The sequence below is a fragment of the Protomyctophum parallelum genome (assembly GCF_964188405.1).
Source record: "Protomyctophum parallelum genome assembly, chromosome: 3".
Classification (NCBI taxonomy): Eukaryota; Metazoa; Chordata; class Actinopteri; order Myctophiformes; family Myctophidae; genus Protomyctophum; species Protomyctophum parallelum.
Window position 1 is genome coordinate 43213878 of NC_139698.1, and position 25020 is coordinate 43238897.

Consider the following 25020-nt stretch of genomic DNA (forward strand, 5'->3'; position numbering starts at 1 on the left):
AATCTCAGTATCTCTGTGAAGGAACGTTTGAAATGATTAATGTTTAGATGTAACTATTTGCTACCTACTTTATACATATAAACATCTAGTATTATTAAGTATGATTCAAGTTTCTATCTATATAAGAAATACTGTTTTATCGTTGTAGATATATTCTGGATCCCTTTTTAGTTTTTCTAGTCATACACATACACACCACGTAATCTGGTCCCAGCAGATCAGGCACAATTAGCTATTTTATTTTTTACTGATTATGTATATAGTATACGTATGACTAGTAGTTGTAAGTTGATTAGTGGTATACTGTGGTTACTTTGCGCCAAAAACCGTGACAGCTGTTCCGCCATTTGAGGCTTACGCAGAAAAACATCAAATCTGTGCCTGTGTTGCTGGACCAATGATGACGAAATGACCATATTTCTTACGTCATCATTTAGAGCTAGTCATACACATACACACCACGTACCCTGGTCCCAGCAGATCAGGCACAATTTGCTATTTTATTTTTTACTGATTATGTATATAGTATACGTATGACTAGCTCTAAATGATGACGTAAGAAATATATATAGTATATATATAGTATATAGGCATATACTATATATGTATACATATATACTCTATACTCTATACTGTATAAAGTGTGTAGTTGTAAGTTGATTAGCGGTATACTGTGGTTACTTTGCGCCAAAAACCGTGACAGCTGTTCCGCCATTTGAGGCTTACGCAGAAAAACATCAAATCTGTGCCTGTGTTGCTGGACCAATGATGACGAAATGACCATATTTCTTACGTCATCATTTAGAGCTAGTCATACACATACACACCACGTACTCTGGTCCCAGCAGATCAGGCACAATTTGCTATTTTATTTTTTACTGATTATGTATATAGTATACGTATGACTAGCTCTAAATGATGACGTAAGAAATATGGTCATTTCGTCATCATTGGTCCAGCAACACAGGCACAGATTTGATGTTTTTCTGCGTAAGCCTCGAATGGCGGAACAGCTGTCACGACGAAGGAGACCGGGCGAAAATATTACTTGCGCGCTCTGCTTGCGCAAGTAATGACTGTGGTACTAAAGTATCTCAAATAAACAATTGTGTCCAGTAGAGATGATTGTCTACTGGACATCCTTACAATGGCCTATCTATTTGAAAAAGGTGGGGTGGGTGGAGTGGATATTTTGTATTGTTATGTACTGTCACTGTATATTTCCTGTAGCCTACTTTATTCATTTTGTAATTCAAATGTTTCTACATTTTTAAAGTGGTACAAAGTGTAACTGGTACAATGCAAGATAATCCAACATTATAATAAACAGCCAGTCCAAGAAATATATTTTAATGTAAATGATTTTCTTCGCCCATTGTTTTGGAATTGGCAGTGCACGTAGAGTATCCATTCAAGGAGTGTCCATGCCATCATTGAATTTGAAATTGGAGATGGAGGGAGAACACATGATATGCATGCAGCCTCACTGTAACTGCTCATAAACCATCTTCATCTGGTGCAGAAATAAGACAACGTCCCACTCCCAACTGATAGAGGGCTTTTTATTTATCCCAAGCGACAACGTGAAAAACTGCAAAGAAATCACATAATATTTTTTAACCACAATGAATTATTACCACATGACCACATGACCATGAATTGTCCATATTCTCACAATGTAATGTCACAAACAAATACATGATACACTGGCAATATAACTTTTACAGACACAAAACAAAACAACTGGGAACATACCGTATGTGCCTTTTGCACAGACTTTTAGGAGTTCAGTTAAGTTCTTGTTCTTTTTTATATTATTTTCTTTCTTATCTTTTGTGGAGACTCTCTGACATGAAAGAGCTCCTCTCTTCACCTCTGCTCTGTTTGTTCTGCTCAAACATGCCCAAACCCAACAGGTGATTGAAATGAGGTGATTAGCTGCCCATGAACCAGACAGACGACAAATATAGAGCACAGTAGATGGCACTATCTCACCATGCATTTACCATACAAATACCGAAATATACAGTTTGTTGCCCAAAACAATAAAATAAAATACCAAATTACCATATGCATGCAGTTTCAGAAAAATAAGCTAAATAAAATATTACAGCATACCCATAACTGGGACAGCTACAACATATTATTAACAAAATAAATACAATGTTCCATGTGCAAGTGTATTGACTATAGATTATTTTACCGATTGTAGACAGGCTACACACACACACACACACACACACACACACACACACACACACACACACACACACACACACACACACACACACACACACACACACACACACACACACACACACACAGGCTGTGAATACACTAGGAGGCGTGAAAGCTTCAGTTGTCCGTAGCGTCAGGTCTCACTTTAAATCCTTCCGGGGCTTTGGGCGGTTCCTAGAGGAGACGCACACGGAAGCCTATTTAAACGCCTGTAGTCCTCTATTTCTTCGTTAGCGAAGTGGGCGTGAGAGTGACGTTTGAGTGACAAGAGGTTGACACAGACAAAGGCGCATTCTAGTGTAGGCTCTATATGTTGCTCTGTTGCTACTTCGCTATCGAGTCATGGCTGTTTAGTAGACTGGTTAACGTACGTGCCTTTGGAACGGGGGACCCGGGTACGCCTCCCGGCCGAGGAGTTTTAAAACTAGTTTTGTTTTCGCTGACGACTTGCACGACGGACAACTTACATCTGACGCTCTCCTCCGCGCGGCGTCAGATGTAAGCTGCCGACAAGCGTGTGTCACCCGGTGGTGAGAAGGAGAAGGAGATTTTTGATTGATTGATTTAAATATTTATTAACAGTTTGCAGAATTACAATACATTTCAAGCACAAACTCAATACAAAGACTGTTAACTGTGAGTGGACGAACCAATTAAGCATTACACTTGTTTACAACAGGGTCCACATTGTTCAATTCATCAAAACATTAAAGACGTACAAATAGACACTTCTATATAGTTAAAGAACAGAACAGGAATTCATCATAAAACAGTGTTCCCTGACCGGGAATCGAACCCGGGCCGCGGCGGTGAGAGCGCCGCACCTTAACCACTAGACCACCACGAAGATGGATAATGATGATGAGTAGGGCAGCACATGATGAAGAGAACGGGCTATTTTATAAAGTATAAAAAAAAGTTATTTTCAATGTCATGGATCAGGGTTACAGTAAATGACAATGTAATTCAGCCAGGGGTGCCACGATGAAAAGATTACAGGGGTGATCTGAAGCAAACATGAGAACCAATGCTTTACTTTATTTCTTCAGACGATTTTTCAATGTTTTGTTAACAATTTGGACATAATGTTACTTCGAGCAGTTCGAGCTGCCCACTGCCCAGATATGTCTTCCTGTATCCCTTGACATGGCTTCACAATTCCCTCCCAGGGGGCGTTTGACAGCGTGAAAGAAGACAACTACAAGTATAACTCCTCCCAGTGGATGGGCTGCAGGCTGCATCTGTTCCATTGGCTAGTGCCTATCACTGCCGGGTGACACGCTTCATTTTCACGCTTGTGCGCGGCTTCCATTTGAGTCTGTCCGTCGCGTCCATTTGAGACTGTCCGTAGCGTCCGTCGGGCGCGGAGGTGGAGCTTATTTTCCATCCACCAGCTGTCTAAAAAACCCACGAAGAAGAAAAGTTGAGCTTCAAGTTCACGCCTGCTGAAGGCTAGATGTGCTCACAGGGACACACACACACGTTCCCCTGAGGGATCAAACCTTCCACGAATCCTACATGCCACTGATGCCTGCAGGTCATATAACTCTATGGCCAGGTGAGGTAAGTAATTGAATTGCCTTTGGTTGGTCAAGTGGTTTCACCTGTGGTGCATGCGTGGCCGCAGGTGTCGATGTTCATGTTGAGCCGGAGGGAGGCGCCTGAATTTGATTTATTTTCAGCAGAGGTGAGAGAACGCCATAAAGTCTAATTGAAGGTTGAAGCCACGTCAGTCTTCTCTCAACTGTTATCAGACGTTCAGCCTTTCAGGTGAGTTGACTAAAATATTTGGATATTTACATAGACGTAGCCTAACTAAGCTATTTTAAAACTAAACTAAAACCTTATATTCAGGCTATACAATTCAGTGGAAAATGTAAGGTAGCCTACGTATTCAGGATGTGCTTTGAAGTTCCATGATGCTGGGTGAATTTCTGAATATGGTGTTTGATGTCCATCTGATGTCCATCATCAACGCCATATGTAGCCTATCATAAATTGTACCAGGTTTAGCCTTAATTGAAACATATAAGCCGCTTATATGTTTCAAGGCTAAACCAGCTGGTACAATTTATTATAGTAGACACGCTTACAACACTGAGATCCTGCACACAGGCCTACAATGGAATAGCGTATAGCGTGCATTTTATTGATGTAAGCAATACTAAGCATTCAGTAGGCTACTGCGGGATAAGAAGAATAATCAACTTGCCAATGCAATGTCAGTAGGCCATGCAGGTGAGACATATATGCATGCACCTGCTCGTTCTGGAACTTAATTCATTATAGGCTACCGAGAGTGGCTGCATTAGGTAATTTATGTACACTTTAAATAATATAAACTATAAAGTAAAGTATAGGCCTAAGCCTTGGTCCAAAATCCTATTGTCTACCACCACTGTCCACTAGCCATTAATGCTTAATGCTTGCTCTGCGGGGGGCAGTGCCTATTGTGCACCGCCAGGACATGGACAGCTTTCCCTTATAGCTGCTTCTCATATATCTGTTATGTTACTAAAGGGCAACGGGTTTGTGTTGGTGGTCGTCTACTAACTGGACCAATTAAAATAGTTGCATTTTATTTGTGTGTGTGTGTGTGTGTATACTTTTGAAGCTTTTTTCTTGCATATTTCTTATATTGCAATGTAATATTCTACTGCAGCTTGTGGTTTACAATAAACTGAGTAGGCTAGCCTATATTCCTCTAGGGTGTTAGTTTAGTTACCTCTATTCTACTGAAGTGGTCACTGGTTTTATGTGATTGATGGGTGAATCTGCCCCTTAATAATCTTTCCAGAACAGAAAATGGGTTCCCAGTTGGAAATGGCTATGGAAGGACTCATCAAAGTGTTTCACTCCTACTCTTCAAAAGAGGGTGATAAATACAAGCTGAGTAAAGCAGAGCTGAAGAGTCTGTTGAAGGGGGAACTAGGTGACATAATGTGTGTAAGTATATATTTGTGCCAAAAAGTAGCTACTCTTCACAATTTATTCCATTCGTTCCCAAACTTTTTCATGTCAAGGACCCCCAAATTGACACATTAGCCTGCGGACCCCCACTTGAAAACATATGCAAAGGACCCACCCCCCATAAGATTTTTTTTTTTATGGCTCTAGCAGTGATTTTCAACCTTTTTTATTTCAAGGGCCCCCTGCGGTTTGACCTGAATTAGGCACCGGGCCCCCATTTTAATGGCATTTCTATCTCTGGGACCCTAATGTATATTGTACAATAATTGTAGGATCCATTTGTACACTCTTGAGTTAGTCCCATAAGGGTCCATTTGGTTCCCAACTATCATTTCGCTGGGGTCCCCCTGGAGCTCCCTCAATGACCTGTGGGGGTCCCTGGACCCCACTTTGGGAACCACTGATTTATTCTTTGGTTTCGTGCTTTGTGATATGCACTTAACTCCGGGGTAATCATTGTTTTGTATAAACCACATGATTTGAAGATTGTCACTGTTGTCCACTGTATGGCTCAGGAAGTGAAAATGAATGTGACCGTCAATAAGCAAGACTATTGTATCTGAATAGCACATGACATTAACTTTAACTTATTTTAGGCAAGCAAGGACCCATTGGTGGCGGAGAAGATTATGGCTGACCTGGATGAAAACGGAGATGGTGAAGTGGATTTTCAGGAGTTTGTCGTTCTGGTCGCTGCGCTGACTGTGGCCTGTAATGAATTCTTTGTAGAGAGTCTAAACAACTGATTGCCTACCCCAGCAGTGACCTCAGATGTCTTGTACATTAATGTATAGCCACGAAAGCACTGGAAAGAAATGAACAGCACTATTTTGATACTTGTTAATTATATTCTGGACCTGAATTTTAAAATGGGTACATTTATATACACTGAAGATGGTAGAAGCCTGTCCTGTTTGAAAAGCAACTGGGGAAACTGAAATGTCTGTTTCCAAATATTTAGGTATTAATATACCCTCATGTTTCATTTTTCTCTGTTTCCCATACAGCTTCAAGTATTAAATTAAACATGTCTAACCAGAGTTTCATGAATTCCACTGTTTCAGAATAGGGACTTGTGGTGTAAAACAACTGTGTTAAAATTGGCACTGATTCATTCATGCATACAGAGGTTGTCTTAGATCTCCAGATCTCATTTGGACAGAAATGTGAAAACGGCAACAAAGTGCAGTCACTTCTTTAAAAAAAATCAATAAACATATTATTGGAAAAGTTCTTCATTAACACAGGTGAGGACTGAGTTTGAACAGAATCCACAACACGGCTCTAATGCAACTTAAAACTGGCAACCAACAAGTCTTGTCAATTAAGTCTTGTCTGACCCCCCCCCCCCCCCCCCCCCCCCCCATAATTGGGGGGGGGGGGGGGGTCAGAACTCCCGATCTGACGCAAGATCGGGCTTTGATTGCAGAGGTTTTGCTCAATGTGTGAAAGGCTCTTTCCCAAAAAAAAGTTCAGTTTCATGTGCAAACTTGAGTTTAGTAACTTGTGCGCTAGAAGGTAAATGCTCATCCCCCGTTTCCTTATGCAAGCGCTTATTAGGCCTACTTGCTTTCGTTCAATATTTGTAATATCCACACACGGATCATGTAAAGGGAGTTCAATAGCACTGTTGTATTAAAGAAATGTTAAACATACAGCTCCTTCTCAAAACATTTGAATACCATGCAAAAGTACATTTTCTTCCGTAATCTTCAAAAAGTTTAACTTTATTTTCATTGCACAGTGAATTATTTAAAACCTTTTGTTTTAATCTTGATATACAGCTCATCAAAATCCTATCCAAAAATATATTTTACAAGACCAAGCTGGTTGAGTCTTATGTCTCACACTTTCCTCTTGACCATACAATCTAGATTCTCTATGGGGTTCAGGTCAGGCTAGTTGGCTGGTCGGTTAAGCACAGTAATACCATGGTCCGTACACCAATTACTAGTAGTTTTGTCACTGTGGGCAGGTGCCAAATCGAGCTGGAGAGGAAAATCAGCATCTCCATAAAGCTTGTCGACATACTGAAGTACTCTTAAAATCTCCTGGTAGATGTGTTGACTCCAGTGTCCAGTCAGTGATGATTTGGGGTGCCATGTCAACTGCTGGTGTTGGTCCACTGTGTTGTACTAAGTCCAGAATCAACACAGCCATCTATCAGGATATTTTAGAACACAGCTGATTTATTTTCTTTCCAGCTCGATTTGGCACAGTGCCAAAACTACTAGTAACTGGTGTGATGACCATGGTATTACTGGGTTTAACTGACCAGCCAACTGGCCTGACCTGAACCCCACAGAATCTAGGTTGTATTATCAAGACGAAGGTGTGAGACATAAGACAACAATACAAATGAACTTATGGCTGTTATCAAAGCAAACCTGGGCTTCCATAACACCTAAACAGTGCCACAGGCTGATCACCTAAATGCCATGCCCCATTGATGAAATACTTTGTTCAAAAATAGCCCAGACCAAGTATTGACTGCATAGTGCATACATTAATATACTTTTCACATTTCTTGATTAAGCAAAATATTTTGAGATAGGATTTTTAGATTTTCATGAGCTGTATGCCATAATCAAGATTAAAACAAAGTTTTAAATACTTCATGTGCAATGAATTGAGAATGTATGAAAGATTCACTTTTTGAATTATATTACAGAAGAAAATGAACTTTTGCACAATATCAATTTTTTTAGAAGGAGCTGTAATTGGTGTCTGTCCAAAAGCGACATATAAAATATACAAACCAAAGCAGGATATAAAATTATCATTATGGAGAAAATGTTTGATAATCCAGTGTAGTGGGGTGTAATCAAACAGTGCCATCTGGTGTGTCAAAACCAATCTGCACATGGCATCATGGCTCCCCTTAACACCAGGAAATGCTGTAAAACTCCTGTCCTGCGTTATTAGATTGCTATTGGGTATCATAGAAACAAGTCTGGTGTAAATGCATCAGAGATTCATTGAAGATCCGATCAACCAAACCACTTCCGTAGGTTGGTCATAACATCCCTTTTGCATCTTGTATGGTTGAGCATGGAGCTACAATAGCAGTGGTTTAGGGTCCCATTCACATAACTGACAGACCATTTTCATTTGGGAATTGTAAGGTACTTGGGGTAAAAGCTGCCACCAAATCATCTTTGTTAAGGTGGGATGGTACATGTCCTCCCCACATCCATACTGGTCTTCACTGCTACAAGCACAAGGTTCCGAGGAGAGAAGTCGGGGTCGAACAGAGGTACCAAATGACTCTGTATACCTAGATCAACAGAGAGAATGAAACACTAGTTATGACTGGACTTATTCCACATCAACATAATGCACCAAAGCTCTTTACAGCCCCCATTAATGCACAATGTCCTGTTCAATACTACTGCAGTCGTCTTGGGTGGATTTATAGTATGATGTAACATAAAATGTGTCTGTCCCATAACTTCTAAGCAGAACATTCCTTGTACTTTGCAACCACAGAAAACAAAAACAAACTATTTGTCTACATCCTGGAGCTGCTTAGTGGCCAACAGTATAAGACTGTGGTTGTACTGGTCAGCTCCCAGGTTTTAATGTGTGTGTGTGTGTGTGTGTGTGTGTGTGTGTCTGTGTGTTTCTATGTGCAGGGCGTTGCTGAAATTGAAAAGTGTGCAAATTCCAAAAATGCAGTTTATTCTCGGATAAATCAAGAGCCATGATTCATTCACACACACTCCAGCCAGGATCGCAAACTCAATGCCCATTTTCTGCCAGTCTGAAAATTCAACTTTAGAGTTCATGCTGTTTACCGCAATCTTACACTTTGTAACTCTTTGTAAGGCTATCTGCTTAACACCTCAACTGTAATTGTAACATATCACTCACCCATCCACACGCTTACCATTCTCCTGCAAGTAGATCATCCTGTCCAGCAGTACCAATGTTTCCACCACCGGTGCCAGCAACAGTGCCAGGCTAAAGTAGACCACAACCCTGCCCTCCTGCCTCAGCATGCTCTTCACACTGTCAGGGTCCAGGCTCATTTCAGCAGGCAGACCCACACGGGGCAGTCCCAGACGGGCATACCTGAGTGCACATGGATGGAAGGGAAGGGAATAAATGTTTTAGGCCCGTTCTATTCTTTACTTAGAAACAACTATAAATTATTTATTTGTATTTGTTCCATACAAAACATTCTTAATTCATCACATGGTAAGTAAGGTGAACATTGTTGGACAAAAGATTATATTAAATAATGTATTACTATTAGTAATAATAATAATTAGTAGTAGTAGTAGTACAACAGAACAAAAATGTGGTGTACTGTAGGTCTGACAGTAACTCACTCTGTAAACGATAATAAGTGGGCTTTCTTTACAGTCTGAACTCCTGCCCTGCGGAGTTCTGGCCTGGCACCTCTGATAATAGTCTCCAGGGTTGCCCGGTAACAGTGCGTCTTGAGCAACGCACTCTCCTCCCTCAACCTCTGTATGTAGTCCTCCATAGCATGACAAGCTCCCTCTCGTGCCTTGTAGGACAGCTCATGCCCCTGCAACCCCCGTACCCAGGAGCTCATGGGGTAACCAAACTCTGAGTGAGACATCTCATTGGTTAATACAGGTTGAAGCGGAGGGGCTACCAGTCATGGTGGGCTTGGATGTTCTTTGGTGGTGATTTTCATGTAGCAACAAGCCACGGACGTGATGCCACGTACATAAGGGCAGTTGACAAAATGGCGCAGTAGGGTGGCACTGAGGTCCCCGCAGGCATGGAGACCAGTCAGGATAAATTCCGTGTTCCGTTGTGCCTCTTCTACACGTACGACACCTAATTGATATACAGGCGGGGGCGGGGCACATGGGTTGTAGCTACCTCTGAATGACTCCCCTACAACCTCCTCCTTGCACAAGCGCTTTGATAAGGCAGGGGAGCTAGACTGGTGTTTGGGTGATAAATGCGAGTCTGAAGGGGGCTTTACTGTATTGAAAGGAGTGTGTTTGCAATCATGAGATTCTGACTCTGTAGTTGGCACAGGCTTTTGCTCAGAGTCTCTTAGTCTCTTTTTACTGTATCCACATTCCGTTGGTTCTTCGCTGACACACTCAGTGTTACTGAGCTGCTTGATGAACATCTCCCATGATGCTTTGGGATTTACCCAGCCAGCAACATGGCGTGGACAGGGACCAGGCACTGGCACCTGAGAAGAGCTTTTCTAAATAATACAGAAAAAATATTTATTTTAAAGGCATTGGATATCTTTTAGGTTTTTGTTTGTTTCTCTTTTATGAACGAACAGGTTAAATATTCAGATAGCAATAATTGCGAGTGTTGCAATAACAGGGGTCTCCTCTTCTGTCCATCTCTTTAAACAGGAAATACATTTTCAGGTGGGTTGCCAATTCATCCCATCAGGAAAGCGTATTTATCATCTTCAATTTTGTCTACTCATTTCTTTGTGTCCACAATCTCCACATCAAATTTCATTTGTTTATCCTGTGTGAGTTCTTGCTCCTGATTGCAGAAAACTTGTGTTCGGACCTGAAAATGCATTTTCTGTTTACTAAAGAGCTGGAGAGACGGGGAGATCAGACTCCTCATACTTTGCATAACCTGTTAGCGTGCAAACACTACCATGATTCCTTATATGCGATATTGCAGGACCACATTGGAAACCAACACTTTCTTTTTTATTTTTATTGATGCAGCAATGAATAAACATATGTGTACATTTTGTTGTATCCGACATGTAAATGGAAACCAATGTTTTATTATATTTGTATGTGTATATCCTGGGTTGAAGTTATAGTTATACTGTGTTTACTTGTATTTCTTTTACTAAAATAAAATCAAAGCTACCAAGTACCAACCTTTTTCCTCTTTTCCTTCTCCAAGACTGACAGCAACTGTCCATCAAACTTGGATGCCATATCAACCAGCGCATGATCAGCTTCAATTGCAGTTACAGTTAGTCCAAGGCCAAAGGACAGGAAACGAGTCAGGTGGCCCTATAAGCAGAAGAATGGTGTCTTGCAGAGTGTTGCTATAAGGATGCTGCTGCTATAAGGATGCATGCATATTATAAACCACAGTATCATGTCACATACCAATCTAACAACAATAGTACAATACCTGTCCAGATCCTACATCCACCACATTTTTGCACTCAGTCTGATCACAGAGCTGTTTTACCATCTAGGGAAACAAATGACAGATCAACATTAATTTGAACAGCCTGATACACAACAGTCAATCAGCTTCAAAAAATGTCCTTGTAAAGCAAATGTAATTACTGTGCCCAGCTTTTGAATCTCATGCTGCTTCTTAGGTTTGACATGCTTCCTGAATATATGCCCAAGCAATGAGCTTTGACACTGGTTTTCCAGGAACTCCTCAGGAATGCCCACTTGTCTGCTCTGCTCCTGCCTGACCACTCTGGGAAATGCCAGGGCATGTGCTGTAGCACGGAATGCCAAGAGTGAAAGTGGCCACACTGATGGGTATCTGTATGACAGGATGATTCAAGGGACATATTTGTAAGATCATCAACTACTGAAAGCTGTATTTATATTTGTGTTACAATAATGTTGCAAAGTCATACTACATGGTATAAATAAGTGTTTACACTCCTTGCTTTTGTGTTTTGGGAATGTCAACCATGTCAGTGGTTCTAAAAGGGCACAACGCACATCACAAAGAATATAATCAAACTGCTTCAACTAACATAGCTAAACTATAACGTCATTATTTTGAAGATCACCACTACTACACTAGGTCAAGTTCATCATGATGATACTACCTTCTGTCGCATGTTCTGTCCAGTAAAAGGTCCGCTATCTGTTGGGGTGTTAAGTCACCCAACACCTGCTGCCACCTGGTAGGCAACGTATCCCACAGATCTTCACTGAAGAACTCCTATAAAAAGGTACAGGAAAAATACTTTCTCTATTGCTACTGTATAATGAATATGAATGGCCCACCTCAACAACCCAGATCAAGAGAATGAAAATAGTTCACTTCTATTTTATACTTTTATAAAATAGAAGTGAACTATTTTAATTCAGTACGTAGTATGACAAACAACGAAAATCGCACATCAAGCTCAGATTTTGTCGCCGTTTTTGTTCGCCTGACCTGACGCCAGTTTGGGAATTGTTTATTTGACAATGGCTTCAGCCTTTCCATTGGGGGTCTGGTCTACAAAGCCAAAGGCTGGACGCTGTAAAAAATAAATAAGGATTTTCGGTAACGTACAATGATGTAGGAGTCACAGATGTCGCTGTATTTGGTCAGAAGCGTGGTAATGTTTGCTGCCCACTGCTTCTGTCCCTCAAGTGCTGAAGACATTCCGTCGTCAGCTGCTTGCTTCGTTATCTTCAGTTAGTTCTACTTCTACTCATGTATACAACCAGAGTTGACATTGACAGGTACGCTTGTGAAAATGTGAGTTTATTATTTTGTAGATTTGTTTATGTTTAGCAGTTAGCAACATGCGCTCGCGATAGTGACCGAGAGTATGCCCGCCTTCAACGCCTTGCCAGGGACACAGGAGAGGACACAGAGATGACTCTGACCAGGGATAAGTCAACGACGTCACAAACCCAGAGCCAGAGTTTCGACATTGAGGTGGCAGAAAACAGTCTGGTTCATGTAGTGCATTCCGTAAACTCGTCTACGTAGAAGAGCCTGGCCCTTAGAGTATAACTCTATGGCCTGGCCCCATGAAGTGAACGGAGTTGTCGTATTGTCTATGGCTCTGTGGAAAACTCGCGTTTATTTATGACATTACTGACTGATCCTTGATTCTTTGCGAGCAGCTTTGACCCGGAAGATGAAGTTTAATGTTGATCAAGGAAAAACGCATGCTGTTGTTTACAGGTCTGACTGTTGCTTTGTATTTCATTTTAATCCAATTATTATCGGACACTTTTCACCGTGAATGTTTTATAACGGCCATCCTGGCTTCGTTACCACAAACAACCCTGAAGCAAATATGTTTGAAGTTAAAAATGAGTCAAGGCAACTATAGGCAAGCAATAATAACCACTATAGCTTAGCACACTGCTTGTAGCGAGCTAATTAATCAATCTTAAAATTAGTTACATGGTCAACGGTGGACCCTCTTGTAAACAAGTGTAATGCTTTAGGTGTCGTCCACTCACAGTTAACAGTTTTTGTATTGAGTTGTGCTTGAAATGTACTGTAATCCTGCAAACTGTTATATTTACTTCAATAAATAAATACTTCAATCAATCAGACATCACATTTATAAACGTCAATTTAAATATATATATATTTTTATTTAATAGCGGGCTTAATACTGTCTGCTTTTTAAACCAGGTAGGCGTGTTAGCCCAGTTAACATGGGTTAATTGTGTATAGACCTAGACCCTTTCGGTAAACCCTGGTTTACCGTTTCTAAATTTTGGACGTCGGTACCCCAGGGTCCCTCAGTACTTATTCCACTCTCCATGGGAGACAGATGTACATAGCCTCCGTTCACGCCGTGCTGCGCTCCGCTTGAGTGTTGGTGAGATGTTTCAAAGATGCAAAAAAGCGGCTATAGGAGACCGCCGCAACATGTATGAAATGGCATTAACCGCCGATGCCGTTAAGTGTTTTTAATCTTTTTTTGAAGTTTTGGCTGCTCTGAAATTCTCTCTTCCTCACTTCCCATGTCCCGCCTCCCACGAAACAGCATTATAAACATCCTTGATTCCTGCATGTACGTGGTCGGCCAATCAGAGGCAGTAACTAGGACGCGCAGCTAGCCAGTCTCGGTGCGTGTGGCGATACAATGGGAAGTCAATCAAGAAAGCTCTTAGAAGGAAGTGAAGTGGTCACGTGACTGGGCTGCGCCATGACACTTTCATGGACACTTTCATGGGAGCCAAACTCACACCGGTAGTGCAATGAATACATGGCAGTGAATGGAGCCGGCTGGACCAGCTCATAACAAACATTATACATGAACGATTGCGAGCTTTGTCATATAATTTGTTCAGGAATATGAAAGTTGTTTTTCGACTTAATAACTATTTATTTTTATTGAGGTATTTATAGAAGAGCACAAAAGTAAGTTTTCTGCCTGGGCTGCTCTCTGCTCTTTGAAAAAATAAATCACATTAAGTAGTATGCACATCAAAAAATAAGACAGCCTAAAATAACGTGTTATATATATTATTTTATTTTCCAGAAGCGATCACTTTACAAAAGGTCTCAGTCATTCATAAATAATGTTTGTTCATGAGCTGGTCACTGAGCTCTCATTGGCTCCAGTGCATTCTGCCGAACTTCCGGGTGTAGTTTGGCTCCCGTGAAAGTGTCCATGAAAGTGTCATGGCGCGTGAGTCACGTGACCACTTCACTTCCTTCTAAGAGCTTCCTTGAAGTCAATAAGGAAGTGAGGAAGAGAGGAAGAGAGAATACATCTGTCTCCCATGGAGAGTGAAATAAGTACTGAGGGACCCTACCGTTGGCCAAACTTCAGAAACGATAAGGGTCCCGAAAGGGGTTACCTAGAATGTCTGTGATCATTCATATACTTCGTAAATTCTGTATCACAGGCATAGATCCCTTCCATCCGCTCCTGGTTGAATTGAATTATGCGCGGCCTAAATGTGATAAATGCTCCGTTTGTACTCGCCCATTAAATAATTCCAAAGACGTGGTTTTCTAGTTTCATATCCATGTGAAAGTTCTGGCACAAAACGTGTATTTAGTGATAGTCAATTATCTCAATTCTTTCACGAGATGCACACGGACATCTTTTTCTTCGGGCAAAGGGGCCCGGAATGATCGATGGACTGATTTTACCAATACTTCCTGTTGTTTACAAACCCACAGCCGTCTTTCTCTCCGGGCAAAGGGGCCCGGAATGACAGCTGGACGTCATCGCCAATTGACCAGGGAAACACAAAAGTTTGGGTCACACAATTGACAGGTGGTGTGATTAATTACCCAGCACCTATCGCAAGGCACCTGCCAATTGTGTGACCCAAACTTTTGTGTTTCCCTGGTCAATTGGTAATGAAGTCCAGCTGTCATTCCGGGCCCCTTTGCCCGGAGAGAAAGACGGCTGTGTGCAACTCGTGGAAAAGTGGAGATAATTGACTAAATACACGTTTTGTGCCAGAACTTTCACATGGATAATGGATATGAAACTAGAGGACAACATTTCACTCTACGTCTTTGGAATTATTTGGGTGAGTACAAACGGAGCATTTATCACATTTAATGCTGCGCATGTTGCGCCCAACCAGAAATTAAGCAGGGTGTTCTATGGCTCCTGTATGTGGAATATTGTGCCAACTGTATGTAACAGGAGACATTCTAGGGCTAGGTTGGGTAGTAGTGCTATGCCTATGGGATCTGTAATAGCTGTTCAAATTTAAACCATGATGGGCCATATTTGATGGATGTTCAGATGGTTATGATGAGCACAAGCAGTTTTAGGGATTAAGTTAAGTTTCTTGCTCAGACAGGGATACTTGGGGCCGGGAGGTGGACCGGTGACTTTCTGATTACCACACTACCTACAGCTACCCCATTATGTTAATCTATTCATTATACCTTCTTTTTTGTTTTCTTGCAGGTGGTGAAAGCCAGCTCCACAAATCTACAGATTAGAAATTATATTTATATTTGTTTATCATAGAGGATATAATATGTAACTAGATCTACGTGGGCCTTTATTGGAAAGTGTGTTGAAGGAACAGTTTTCTTCTAGAATCTGACTTCATCCCGAAGCATTCATCATGTCTGACCTAATGATCAATTTGGTGTCATCTGATGATGATGGCAAGCCCACCAAGATCAATACCATAATCAACTTAGTTTCCTCAGATGAAAGTATACCACACAAATCATTAGGAAATGATAAACACCAGAAGTTTCTTCAAAAGAGGCAATTCTTGGAACGAAGGGGCCTCCTTAAAGACAAGCAGAACACAAACAAACACAAAAAGGGAAGGCCCTTGCCTGGCCACAGCAAGGAAGGGCACAGCCATCAAGGCCAACCACCATGGCAAAATGGAGCCCTGCGTCCTCCACCCCCTAGTGCCACAAAAAAACATAACCCATTTCACACACACAGATTAGGCAGCGCTACAAGTTCTGACTCTCAGCCGTCTGCTTCCACTAACAGCCCTGCATCATTAACTGTCTCTGTAGCGAACACTGGCAACCCTGAGCAATCACAGAAAACTGTGAAGTTTAACTCAATGAAAGCAACAGCCTCTTTCCCCAGAGGATCAGGACCAATTGGAAACCCAGCAAAATATCTTGCCATAGACTGTGAGATGGTGGGCACTGGCCTAAAAGGTCGTGTCAGTCAGCTGGCACGCTGCAGTATAGTGTCCTATGAAGGAGATGTGATGTATGACAAGTTCATCAAACCGCCTGTGCCTGTTACTGACCTCCGCACTCGCTGGAGCGGCATCCGATGGCGTGACTTGGCTAAAGCTACTCCATACACAGATGCTAGAAAGGAGGTAAGAAGAAGCATGTCAAGATCTGAGATCTTTCAAAATGGTTTCATCTTATGTTTTTTGACATGTCATTAGTACAGTAGTAATGAATGTGGTCATCTGTTTAATCAACTATTACATGTATGTCTGTAGATACTGAGGCTCATCACAGGGAAGGTGGTGATTGGCCATGCCATCCATAATGACTTCAAGGCCCTGAGCTACTTTCACCCCACTGCGCTTACCAGAGACACCTCCCGTATCCCTCTGCTCAACCAGAAGGCTGGCTTTGCTGACAAAGAGTGTGCCTCACTTAAGAGACTTACTAAGGCTATATTCAACCGTGACATCCAGGTAGGAGAAACGATGACTATACATCAATTCTTAAAGATATTAAGATTCTATTCTGTCAGTTTATAGACAATAATGTGAACGTGAGTTCTGCACACTACTAATTTTCCAGAGGTTAAAGAAAATCACACCCGTGTGAACTGAGTGGTGCAACTCCCCCCCCCACCTCTCTCTCTCTCTCTCATTAGCAGGCAACAGTGCAGCTCTATTCCTCTCTCTGTTTCTGGCAAACAGCGCCCCTACTGGTACTAATAGTCATATACTGGTGCTCATTAACCAACACGTACTGTAGACACATAGGTGAACACGGACATTGCTGTTCCTTGGAGTGGTTGCACCACTCAAAAATGGTTAAGAAAGGTAATGGGCATTATTATTTTTTACTATTCGGATCTACCCCTACACTTAAAAGTTCATCACAGGTGTGACTCATTGCCTAAAATATACAAATCTACAACAACATCCAATTCATAACATTCATAACATTTCACCAAAGCTATATTCAGAATAAACATCAATGAAAAAAGTATCACAAAGTGACAAAAGCCAGTTACGCCATGGACTGGTTGCTTGATAAAAAAAATCTACTTGAAATGACAAATCTGCACACAAAAATTTATTTATTTAGTTTATTTATTTATTGGTGATAACGCTTCGAGGTGCAAGGTCTGAGGAAGGACTTGAAACAATAAACAATACATACACGATGGGAGCAGAATACTGGTGTGCGGATTTATTATTTTATTTATTATTTCATATATATTTAGCAGTATAATAAATAAATGGATCGATAAAGAGGTAATAAGAAAGCAATGGTGTAGCACACGTGTTACGAAGTTTACCTAAATTTTTTTTTAAAGCGATTCTATTTTGAGGAGGATTCTTTTCTCCTCAGGTGGGTAAGATGGGCCATTCTTCTGTGGAGGATGCCAAAGCCACCATGGAGCTCTACAAAGTTGTGGAGGTGGAGTGGGAACGGAAATTAACCTCCGGATCATAGGTCGGTTAGTACCAGTACTTGAAGTGAAATGGTACTTACACTTCAAGATAATGTGGCCTAATTCATGCTTTGTCACTCAACAGTAGAGCCGCCCCTCGTCCGAAATGGTTGAGAAATGACAGTTACTGTGTGGGGGTCCCCAGGGGGTCCCTGTACTGTACTGTACTGTCACACCCCAAATCATCATACAGTTAATATGTCTGATGATGCGCAACAGTGACACTTGGTGGTGAAAACCAACCAAATGCTATTATCGTGCTCGGACAGACAGACCCAGCCAGGGACCCAGTGACAGACGGACCCAGCCACACAAAGACACACAAAGCTGTCTATAGGAGTGGTTGCACCACTCCACAAAAATTGGGTTATTTTCGAAGAGCGACACTGTTGTGACAAAGCAAGAATTAGGCAGGTGCTGAGGCAGGTGATACAGTGAACAGGAGTACAGGATATGGTGGTCTGGTGGTAAAAGAGATTATTCTGCAATCCAGTTGAAAGCTTTGATTCCTGAAAGAGCCATTGTATGCATCTTGTTATTTTGAGGGGTTCTTAATCATTAAAGTTAACAATAGGACAGGAATGGGTAGGGTAGTGTATGAATGGGTAAAGTCTTCCATTTCCTGGCTGATATACCTGTTTGTGACCATCATATCAGTTTTTACAATTTTCTTCTATCTCAGGGTTTGCATTGCATTTCTGTTGTGCTCTTGCCACTAGGGGGCAGTCTTAATATTTTCAGTCAATGTAAACAGGCTCATTGGAATTGGAACAAATATTGACTGTGTTCCAGTTCGCTCATTCACTCTAGTGGACTACTTGGGGTGCCTTTTTTTAGGGTGTTTCAAACCGCGATCCAAAAACTATTAACTGTAGTCTACACTACAAACTCCTCAGAATGCACATCAAAATGTAGTGAACAAATGATGTACACTACATTAGGCCAAATGCCCCATAATTGAACGGGGAAAAAAAGTGGCACAACAAACAAACATGACAGCAGTGAGGGAAACCAATATGTGCACCTTACTCTTTTCACGTTGTGTTTCAGTTGATATTTCTTAGGGCGAGGTCACTTCTCGCCTTTAGGCTGTAACTGTTAGTTACTTTTCATGGCTAACTTATCACTTTGTTGGGAATGATTTGTAACAGCCTAGGTCTATGTTCATTGTTCAGTCATTGTTTAAACAGAAAGCTTGTGTGACTTTTTATTTTATTTTAAAGAAAATTATGTTTTAAGCCTTGTTTATTGATTTGCATGTTTCATTTTTAACAATGTAAGAAAATCGTGATAATTTCTAAAATGACATCAACCATTATATGAAGGAAAGTAGTTTTATACAATATATAAGTAGCCTACTTAATTTTGCACAAATTAACATGATTCAAGATGTAAAAGAAAACAAACCGGACACATTTTCTACTACCTGCCAAGATAATTATGATTGCATGCTGTTGCTCCCTGAAATTCAACATTTAAACAATTTTATGAAAATTTATTTTGATACAATCATATGATGGCTGATATCATTTTCACACAATATTACAGAACACCTTCCTTTCTAGCATTATGTTAAATTAAAACTTTCAGATTTTCATCCTAAATGCCATTGTGCATTCCGTAATCCACGGTTTATGTTGTTTCGTGCAGGACACATACAAAGAATACTGTATATAGGGTATTTTCTTTGACAACTATATTATCCATCTCCTCATCCGAACAATTGGATTTTGGCTGAAAATCAAAGTGTTCCTTTAATGTATTTGCACCTATGTGGATGTGTGGACCAATGAAAGTGTGACTGTCATCAACAAAATGGCAAACGCAAAAGTAAGCCCCTACTTTACAGGTGCTAGACACATAGCTATCATATTGATGCAGACTATCTTTAGGATATATCACCTACGGTAATTATTGCCAGTGTCTATGCAATCGCAATAAAAAATTACATTGTTCTTGATGTCTTTTTCTCAAACAAATATCCTAAACCTCTTTATCCACTTCAATTATTCATTAAACAAATGTTTCTCTTGAATATACTACGACCACCAAATTATTCATATTGTTAGTTATTAGTTAGTTATTACATATTTGGCTTTTCACATGTTTTAATCTGATGGGATGATCTGGACTAACGTAGTGGTAGTAGTGCAAACTGCAAACATAGAGCTCCTTATTAAGACATTCTCTGGTTTCCCCCCTCTAGTCCAAAGAACCAGAGAGGAGCTCCCATTGCAGGACATAAAGTAACTATACAAACTCAAAATACTCATTTATATAGCTGATCATAATGATTGATGAATACATTTTGGAACAGAATAAAGCGTGCAAATTAATTGAACATAAAATGATTGCTAAAGTAAAGGCTATACTACATTGTCACCCTTTACAAAGTGGTATAAGTGTTTGCTTGGCATGTAAGCCAGCCTGTGGAGCTTTCCTTTAATACAGTCATCTGGTTGAGTAAAAGAAAACTATTCACATTGACGTAATTTCCCATGCCACTCCACCTAGCTCGTACAGTATCAGTCTGTGTGGACTCTGCTCCTCCAGTGGGCGGTGGCCAAAGATGTCTTGCAAGACTGTATAGACTCTTCGTTTAACACCGTTCCTCCTACTGTAGTCACTGGCAGTGTCTAGCCTTCAACGTGAGTGAATCAGCAGTATTTCCCTGATGTGAATTCAACACTAGCACATTCATTATGCAGCTGAAATACGGTAGACAGTCAACACACCAGATCTCGGTGCAGCACAGCGCAATAAAGGGGAAATAACTCCATGCAGCATATAAAACATTAAGCACTATTTATTTTCACTGTATTCACATCACAGTTCTGGCTGTTTTTGTGTTTTATCAAGTTCTATAAGGGTATAAGCGATAGTCTCATCTTAATGTTATTTATACCTGTGGAAAACATGATTTGGGGCAAACTATAGATCAGTGGTTCCCAAACTGGTGCGTGCAGCCCTTGTGGTGCGCGACATGAAAATGCTAATGGTACTATGGTTTTATTATAAATATATTAACACATTATTATATGGCAAGTATATGCAGAATATATAGCATATGCTGCATATATATGCCATTTTCAGGTTCATATATGTGATCTGTGTGTATATATTGGAAATATATAGCTTATGCAATTTTTATTTCCATGTGGGGGGGGGGGGGGGGGGTGCATCAGCTAGGTCAGGAGGTAAAGGGGTGCATGGCCAAAAAGGTTTGGGAACCGCTGCTATAGATGATACCATGCCTGAGATCCATGCAGAAGTAGCAGTGTACATGCAGATTAGATGTCTAGGGCTGTGCCACAATAATGGCAACATAACAGTGTCTGCTTGCCTGGAGAGGACCAGCGGGAAATGCTGTCTTAATTTTCATGCAATTTAAAACCCATAATAAATGGAAACAATTAGCCCTTCACTAAATCCCATCCCAAAAAGTGATTGTCCAATGCCAATCCAAATAGTTTAGCAACGGTTGCTATGCAGGTCAAGCTTTCTTCGCTGCTAACATGCCTATTGGACAAGGATGGGTTGGGGAGGGACTTAGTGAAGGGATAATTGGAAGTTGCCCACTAATGAATTTTGTCCAAAGAGTAATTGCACTCTGCACAGCATGGTCTTGACACCTGCAGCATCAAATGCGTTACTTCCTGGACAAAAATGACATCATAGCTGACTCATTCAGATACATATTTGTTTGTTTGAGACATTGTATCATAGTCAGACTTGTGATGTTAGTACAATGAGTGACTGAGATATATTCCAAGCCTTTTTCTTAAGTGAGTCAGTCTAGTCTAGTGACTCCAAGGGAAAGTCTTTGTAAGTTAAAATAGTGTTTAAACCACTGAATTGTTAACAAGACCTCTTTCTCATTGAACAATAAACGTAAAGGTGTTGTAAGTGATATTGTTTAGGTTAAAATAAGTGTTATATAAGCCCTCTTTTCCAATGGTGATTGTTGCTATGGTGTGTTTGTTCAATAACGGATCATCAATCACAGGATCATCCCATCTATCCAACAACTTTGAAAAAAGAAAATACATTTTCATGTCTGGATACCAATTTCATCCCTTCATGAGAGAGAATTCATACAGGATGCAGGATAAAAAAAAAGTGGAATTGAGAGTGATTAAACAAATAAATGAGCAGACAAATTTAAAACTGCAACACAAGCTGATAACTGTGGGATTTTCTCTCTTGATTGAATGAACATTTATTTAATAAACAACTGCACCCCTGGAGTCCACATACTGTAGGAGTGTAACGTTTTGATACTGTTTTTTCAGAAGTCTGCAAGGAACTTTACTGTACTTTCAGGTTGATTTGGACAGGGTAACGGCCATTTCTAGATCACAAACACAGATAAGATAGATGTCTTAATGCATTATAAATGTCTTCATACTGAAAAATCTTTCTGCCAAGTCACTCTTCAGTTATCCCAGCCTGTAGGCTGGCAGCCTCAGCCCCGTGGCACTCTTGTGTCTTCCCACCTCCAGTATTGACCATCCTGCCCTGTGCCTAGATGTCAAATTCCTCCACTGGCTGCCACTCAGCCATGGCTGCCAGCTTAACACTATCTACAAAGTTCTATTCACCTCTCCCCTTCCTTTGAGACCTCTTGCTCAGCACTACCACTACTTCAGTGAAGTTCAGTCCACACCTATTCACTGCTACCCGCCGCGGGCCTTTAAAACTTCAGCCTGGTGGTCAGCACCCACCCTCTGTCCACAAGTTGGTAGCATCAGACATGAATCATGGTTCACGAGTAAAGGCTCAAATATGCTTTGTCGGACAACAATGTCACTCAACGGAAATTAATACAATATTAAACACCAAAATCATGATCTTGAATCATGTTATTTAACTAATTTTAATCATTATAATTATACAGGGTTTAAACAAAATAATGATAATATTTCAGGTTGACAAGTTTACAATTTAATCTTCCATCATTTACTACATACCGGTACTTATGGATAATGTCTTAACCCCAATATTATGTTGTTTTGGACGTTTCGATTTCAGTGCTCTGATTTTTTTTTTAACATTTCAGAGTCATTGTGTAAGTTCATATACATATATGTATGTATGTATACATTCATCTTTTTTTTTCATTTGCTGCTTTCTTTCGTTTTAGGGATCTTTCATTTTTGATAGAGGGACGGGGGCATTTGAGCATGGGGCTAAATATGTATTTCTTTACAAATTTTATAGCGATTTCTTTATTTATTATTTACTGTAGTCATAGTCCCCAGAAAATTACATCTTGCTATACATTTTGTCAAAATATACATATTTATCCCCATGCTCGAATGCCCTCGCCCCCTTAAAACAGCTAAAATCCCTAAAATGAAATAAATCAGCAAATGAAAAAATAATTAACACTCATCTTTTACTTTCTCTAATAACCTAAAACATGAACCTTGGTTGAAAAAAACTAAAGTTGTCGTTTAAAGCATAATGACATTTTGAAATTTCTCCCTAGTGGTGCCCTAACTTGAATGATTGTGTCCTGCCAATCAGTCAACCAACCAACCAATCAATAAATAACGCTTTTTAGACAGAATTAAGTTATTATCTTATCTTTAATTACATTACTAATTTACTATACATTAATATTAATCATGCAGGAATGCAAAACTGCGTGCATGCAGCGTGCACTCATTCAACACAGCAGAAAATAGAGCAGGACATCAAGTCACCTCGGACTCACGTGCCTGACCCCATTCAGAGCAGCAGCAAAGATGAGCCTCAAGGCTCAAGCACCGAAAAGTTGATGCAGAGAACTGTCACTTTAACCCCAAATCGAATGCACTGTTTCATTTGCCATAAAACAGTGTCAGTTGTTCTGATCGACAATATAAGGTGCCAATCAAGTAGCCTATGATTAATAATGTCATTTCATGGCCCCTTGCCATTTTTGAGGGGCGCTAGCACCTCCTATGTCCAGCTTTTGGTGTTATGTGCACACACTTTGTCCTACACAAACATTACATTCCCAATGACAATGAATGGACAATTTTACGTCATAGTATCTATTTTACGTCATGATGACATGACACAAATTGTGATTGGCCGGAATGAAATGATGTATGATGGCAGTATTTTGGCCCGGGTCTGCTAATCCAGCCTGACAGTGTGGCGTGGGTTCGACTCCCGATCCCAGCGACCTTTGCTGCGTGTCACTCCCCATCTATCTCCCCCCAGAGTCGTCTAGATGAGCGAGTTACGACAACTCCGTTGACTTCATGTGCCGAGTCCAATGGTGGCTCTTCTACATTATAGCGAAGAGTGACAAAGGCCTGAACCGGAAGTTTACGGAATGCATAATGGGCTTTATAGTGACAAACGAGTTACAACTAAGTTACTTGAACCACGTGTTTTCTGCCCCCTCAATGGCAGAACAACTCTCCTTTCAATAGCTCTGCTGTACACATCCAATAAAGGCAGAAAAGCCCCCAAAAATATCTTACATTTTTGAGTGGTGCAGCCACTCCAAGGAACAGCAATGTCCGTCCCAGTCCCTATGTCCATCCCTATGTCTCTCCCTATGTCCCTATGTTTATGGTACCAATAGGGGCAAAAGTGGTGCTGTTGTGCTAGAACCAGAGAGAGAGAGAGAGAGATAGTGTTGCACTGTTGCCTGCTAATTACAATGTGGAGCGCGCATCATGCATCATGCATGATGCGAGAGAGAGAATACACTCTTACTTGTGAGAGAGAATACACTCTTACTTGTGAGAGAGAGAGAGACTGTTGCCTGCTAATTACAATGTGGAGCGTGCATCATGCATGCGAGAGAGAGAGAGAGAAAGAGAGAATTCACTCTTACTTGTGAGAGAGAGAGTGTTGTCTGCTAATTCCCCCACACAGTAACTCTGTCATTTCTCGACCGTTTCGGACGTGTGGTGGCCCACCGGAACCGGGCCGGCACCCTGGGCGCGTTCCTGTGGGTCTGGAAGTTCCGGGGACCCCCACACGGAGTTGCACCACTCAGTTGTGAT

General features: G+C 40.8%; 3 protein-coding genes across 3 annotated transcripts in view; 2 read left to right on the top strand and 1 right to left on the bottom strand.

Annotated features, from left to right (window-relative positions):
- The first annotated feature begins 3931 nt into the window (after positions 1-3931).
- Positions 3932-6184, top strand: s100a1 (S100 calcium binding protein A1). Its single transcript, XM_083760230.1, has 3 exons — positions 3932-4008; positions 5036-5184; positions 5805-6184. The coding sequence occupies exons 2-3, from the start codon at positions 5044-5046 to the stop codon at positions 5952-5954; spliced, it is 291 nt and encodes a 96-aa protein (XP_083616356.1). The 5' UTR covers positions 3932-4008; positions 5036-5043; the 3' UTR covers positions 5955-6184.
- Positions 6185-7769: 1585 nt separating this feature from the next.
- Positions 7770-12700, bottom strand: mettl25b (methyltransferase like 25B). Its single transcript, XM_083760925.1, is given in 9 exon segments — positions 7770-8485; positions 9098-9282; positions 9543-9838; positions 9842-10408; positions 11064-11201; positions 11326-11388; positions 11487-11697; positions 11993-12108; positions 12448-12700. Coding segments are annotated over 9 exon segments (1785 nt in total). The 5' UTR covers positions 12541-12700; the 3' UTR covers positions 7770-8369.
- A 4185-nt stretch (positions 12701-16885) lies between these two features.
- bcan (brevican) overlaps positions 16886-25020 on the top strand; it is a gene marked incomplete at its 3' end in the record, with an annotated part of 32861 nt that continues 24726 nt past the window's right edge. Inside the window, exon 1 of the mRNA XM_083762164.1 lies at positions 16886-17015. The remainder of the gene's footprint in view (positions 17016-25020) is intronic.

Excerpts from the sequence above, each read along its gene's own strand:
- s100a1 (XM_083760230.1), top strand. The coding sequence starts at position 5,044 with ATGGGTTCCCAGTTGGAAATGGCTATGGAAGGACTCATCAAAGTGTTT. Across the intron at positions 5,185-5,804 it reads AACTAGGTGACATAATGTGT|GCAAGCAAGGACCCATTGGT; the intron begins GTAAGTATATAT and ends AACTTATTTTAG.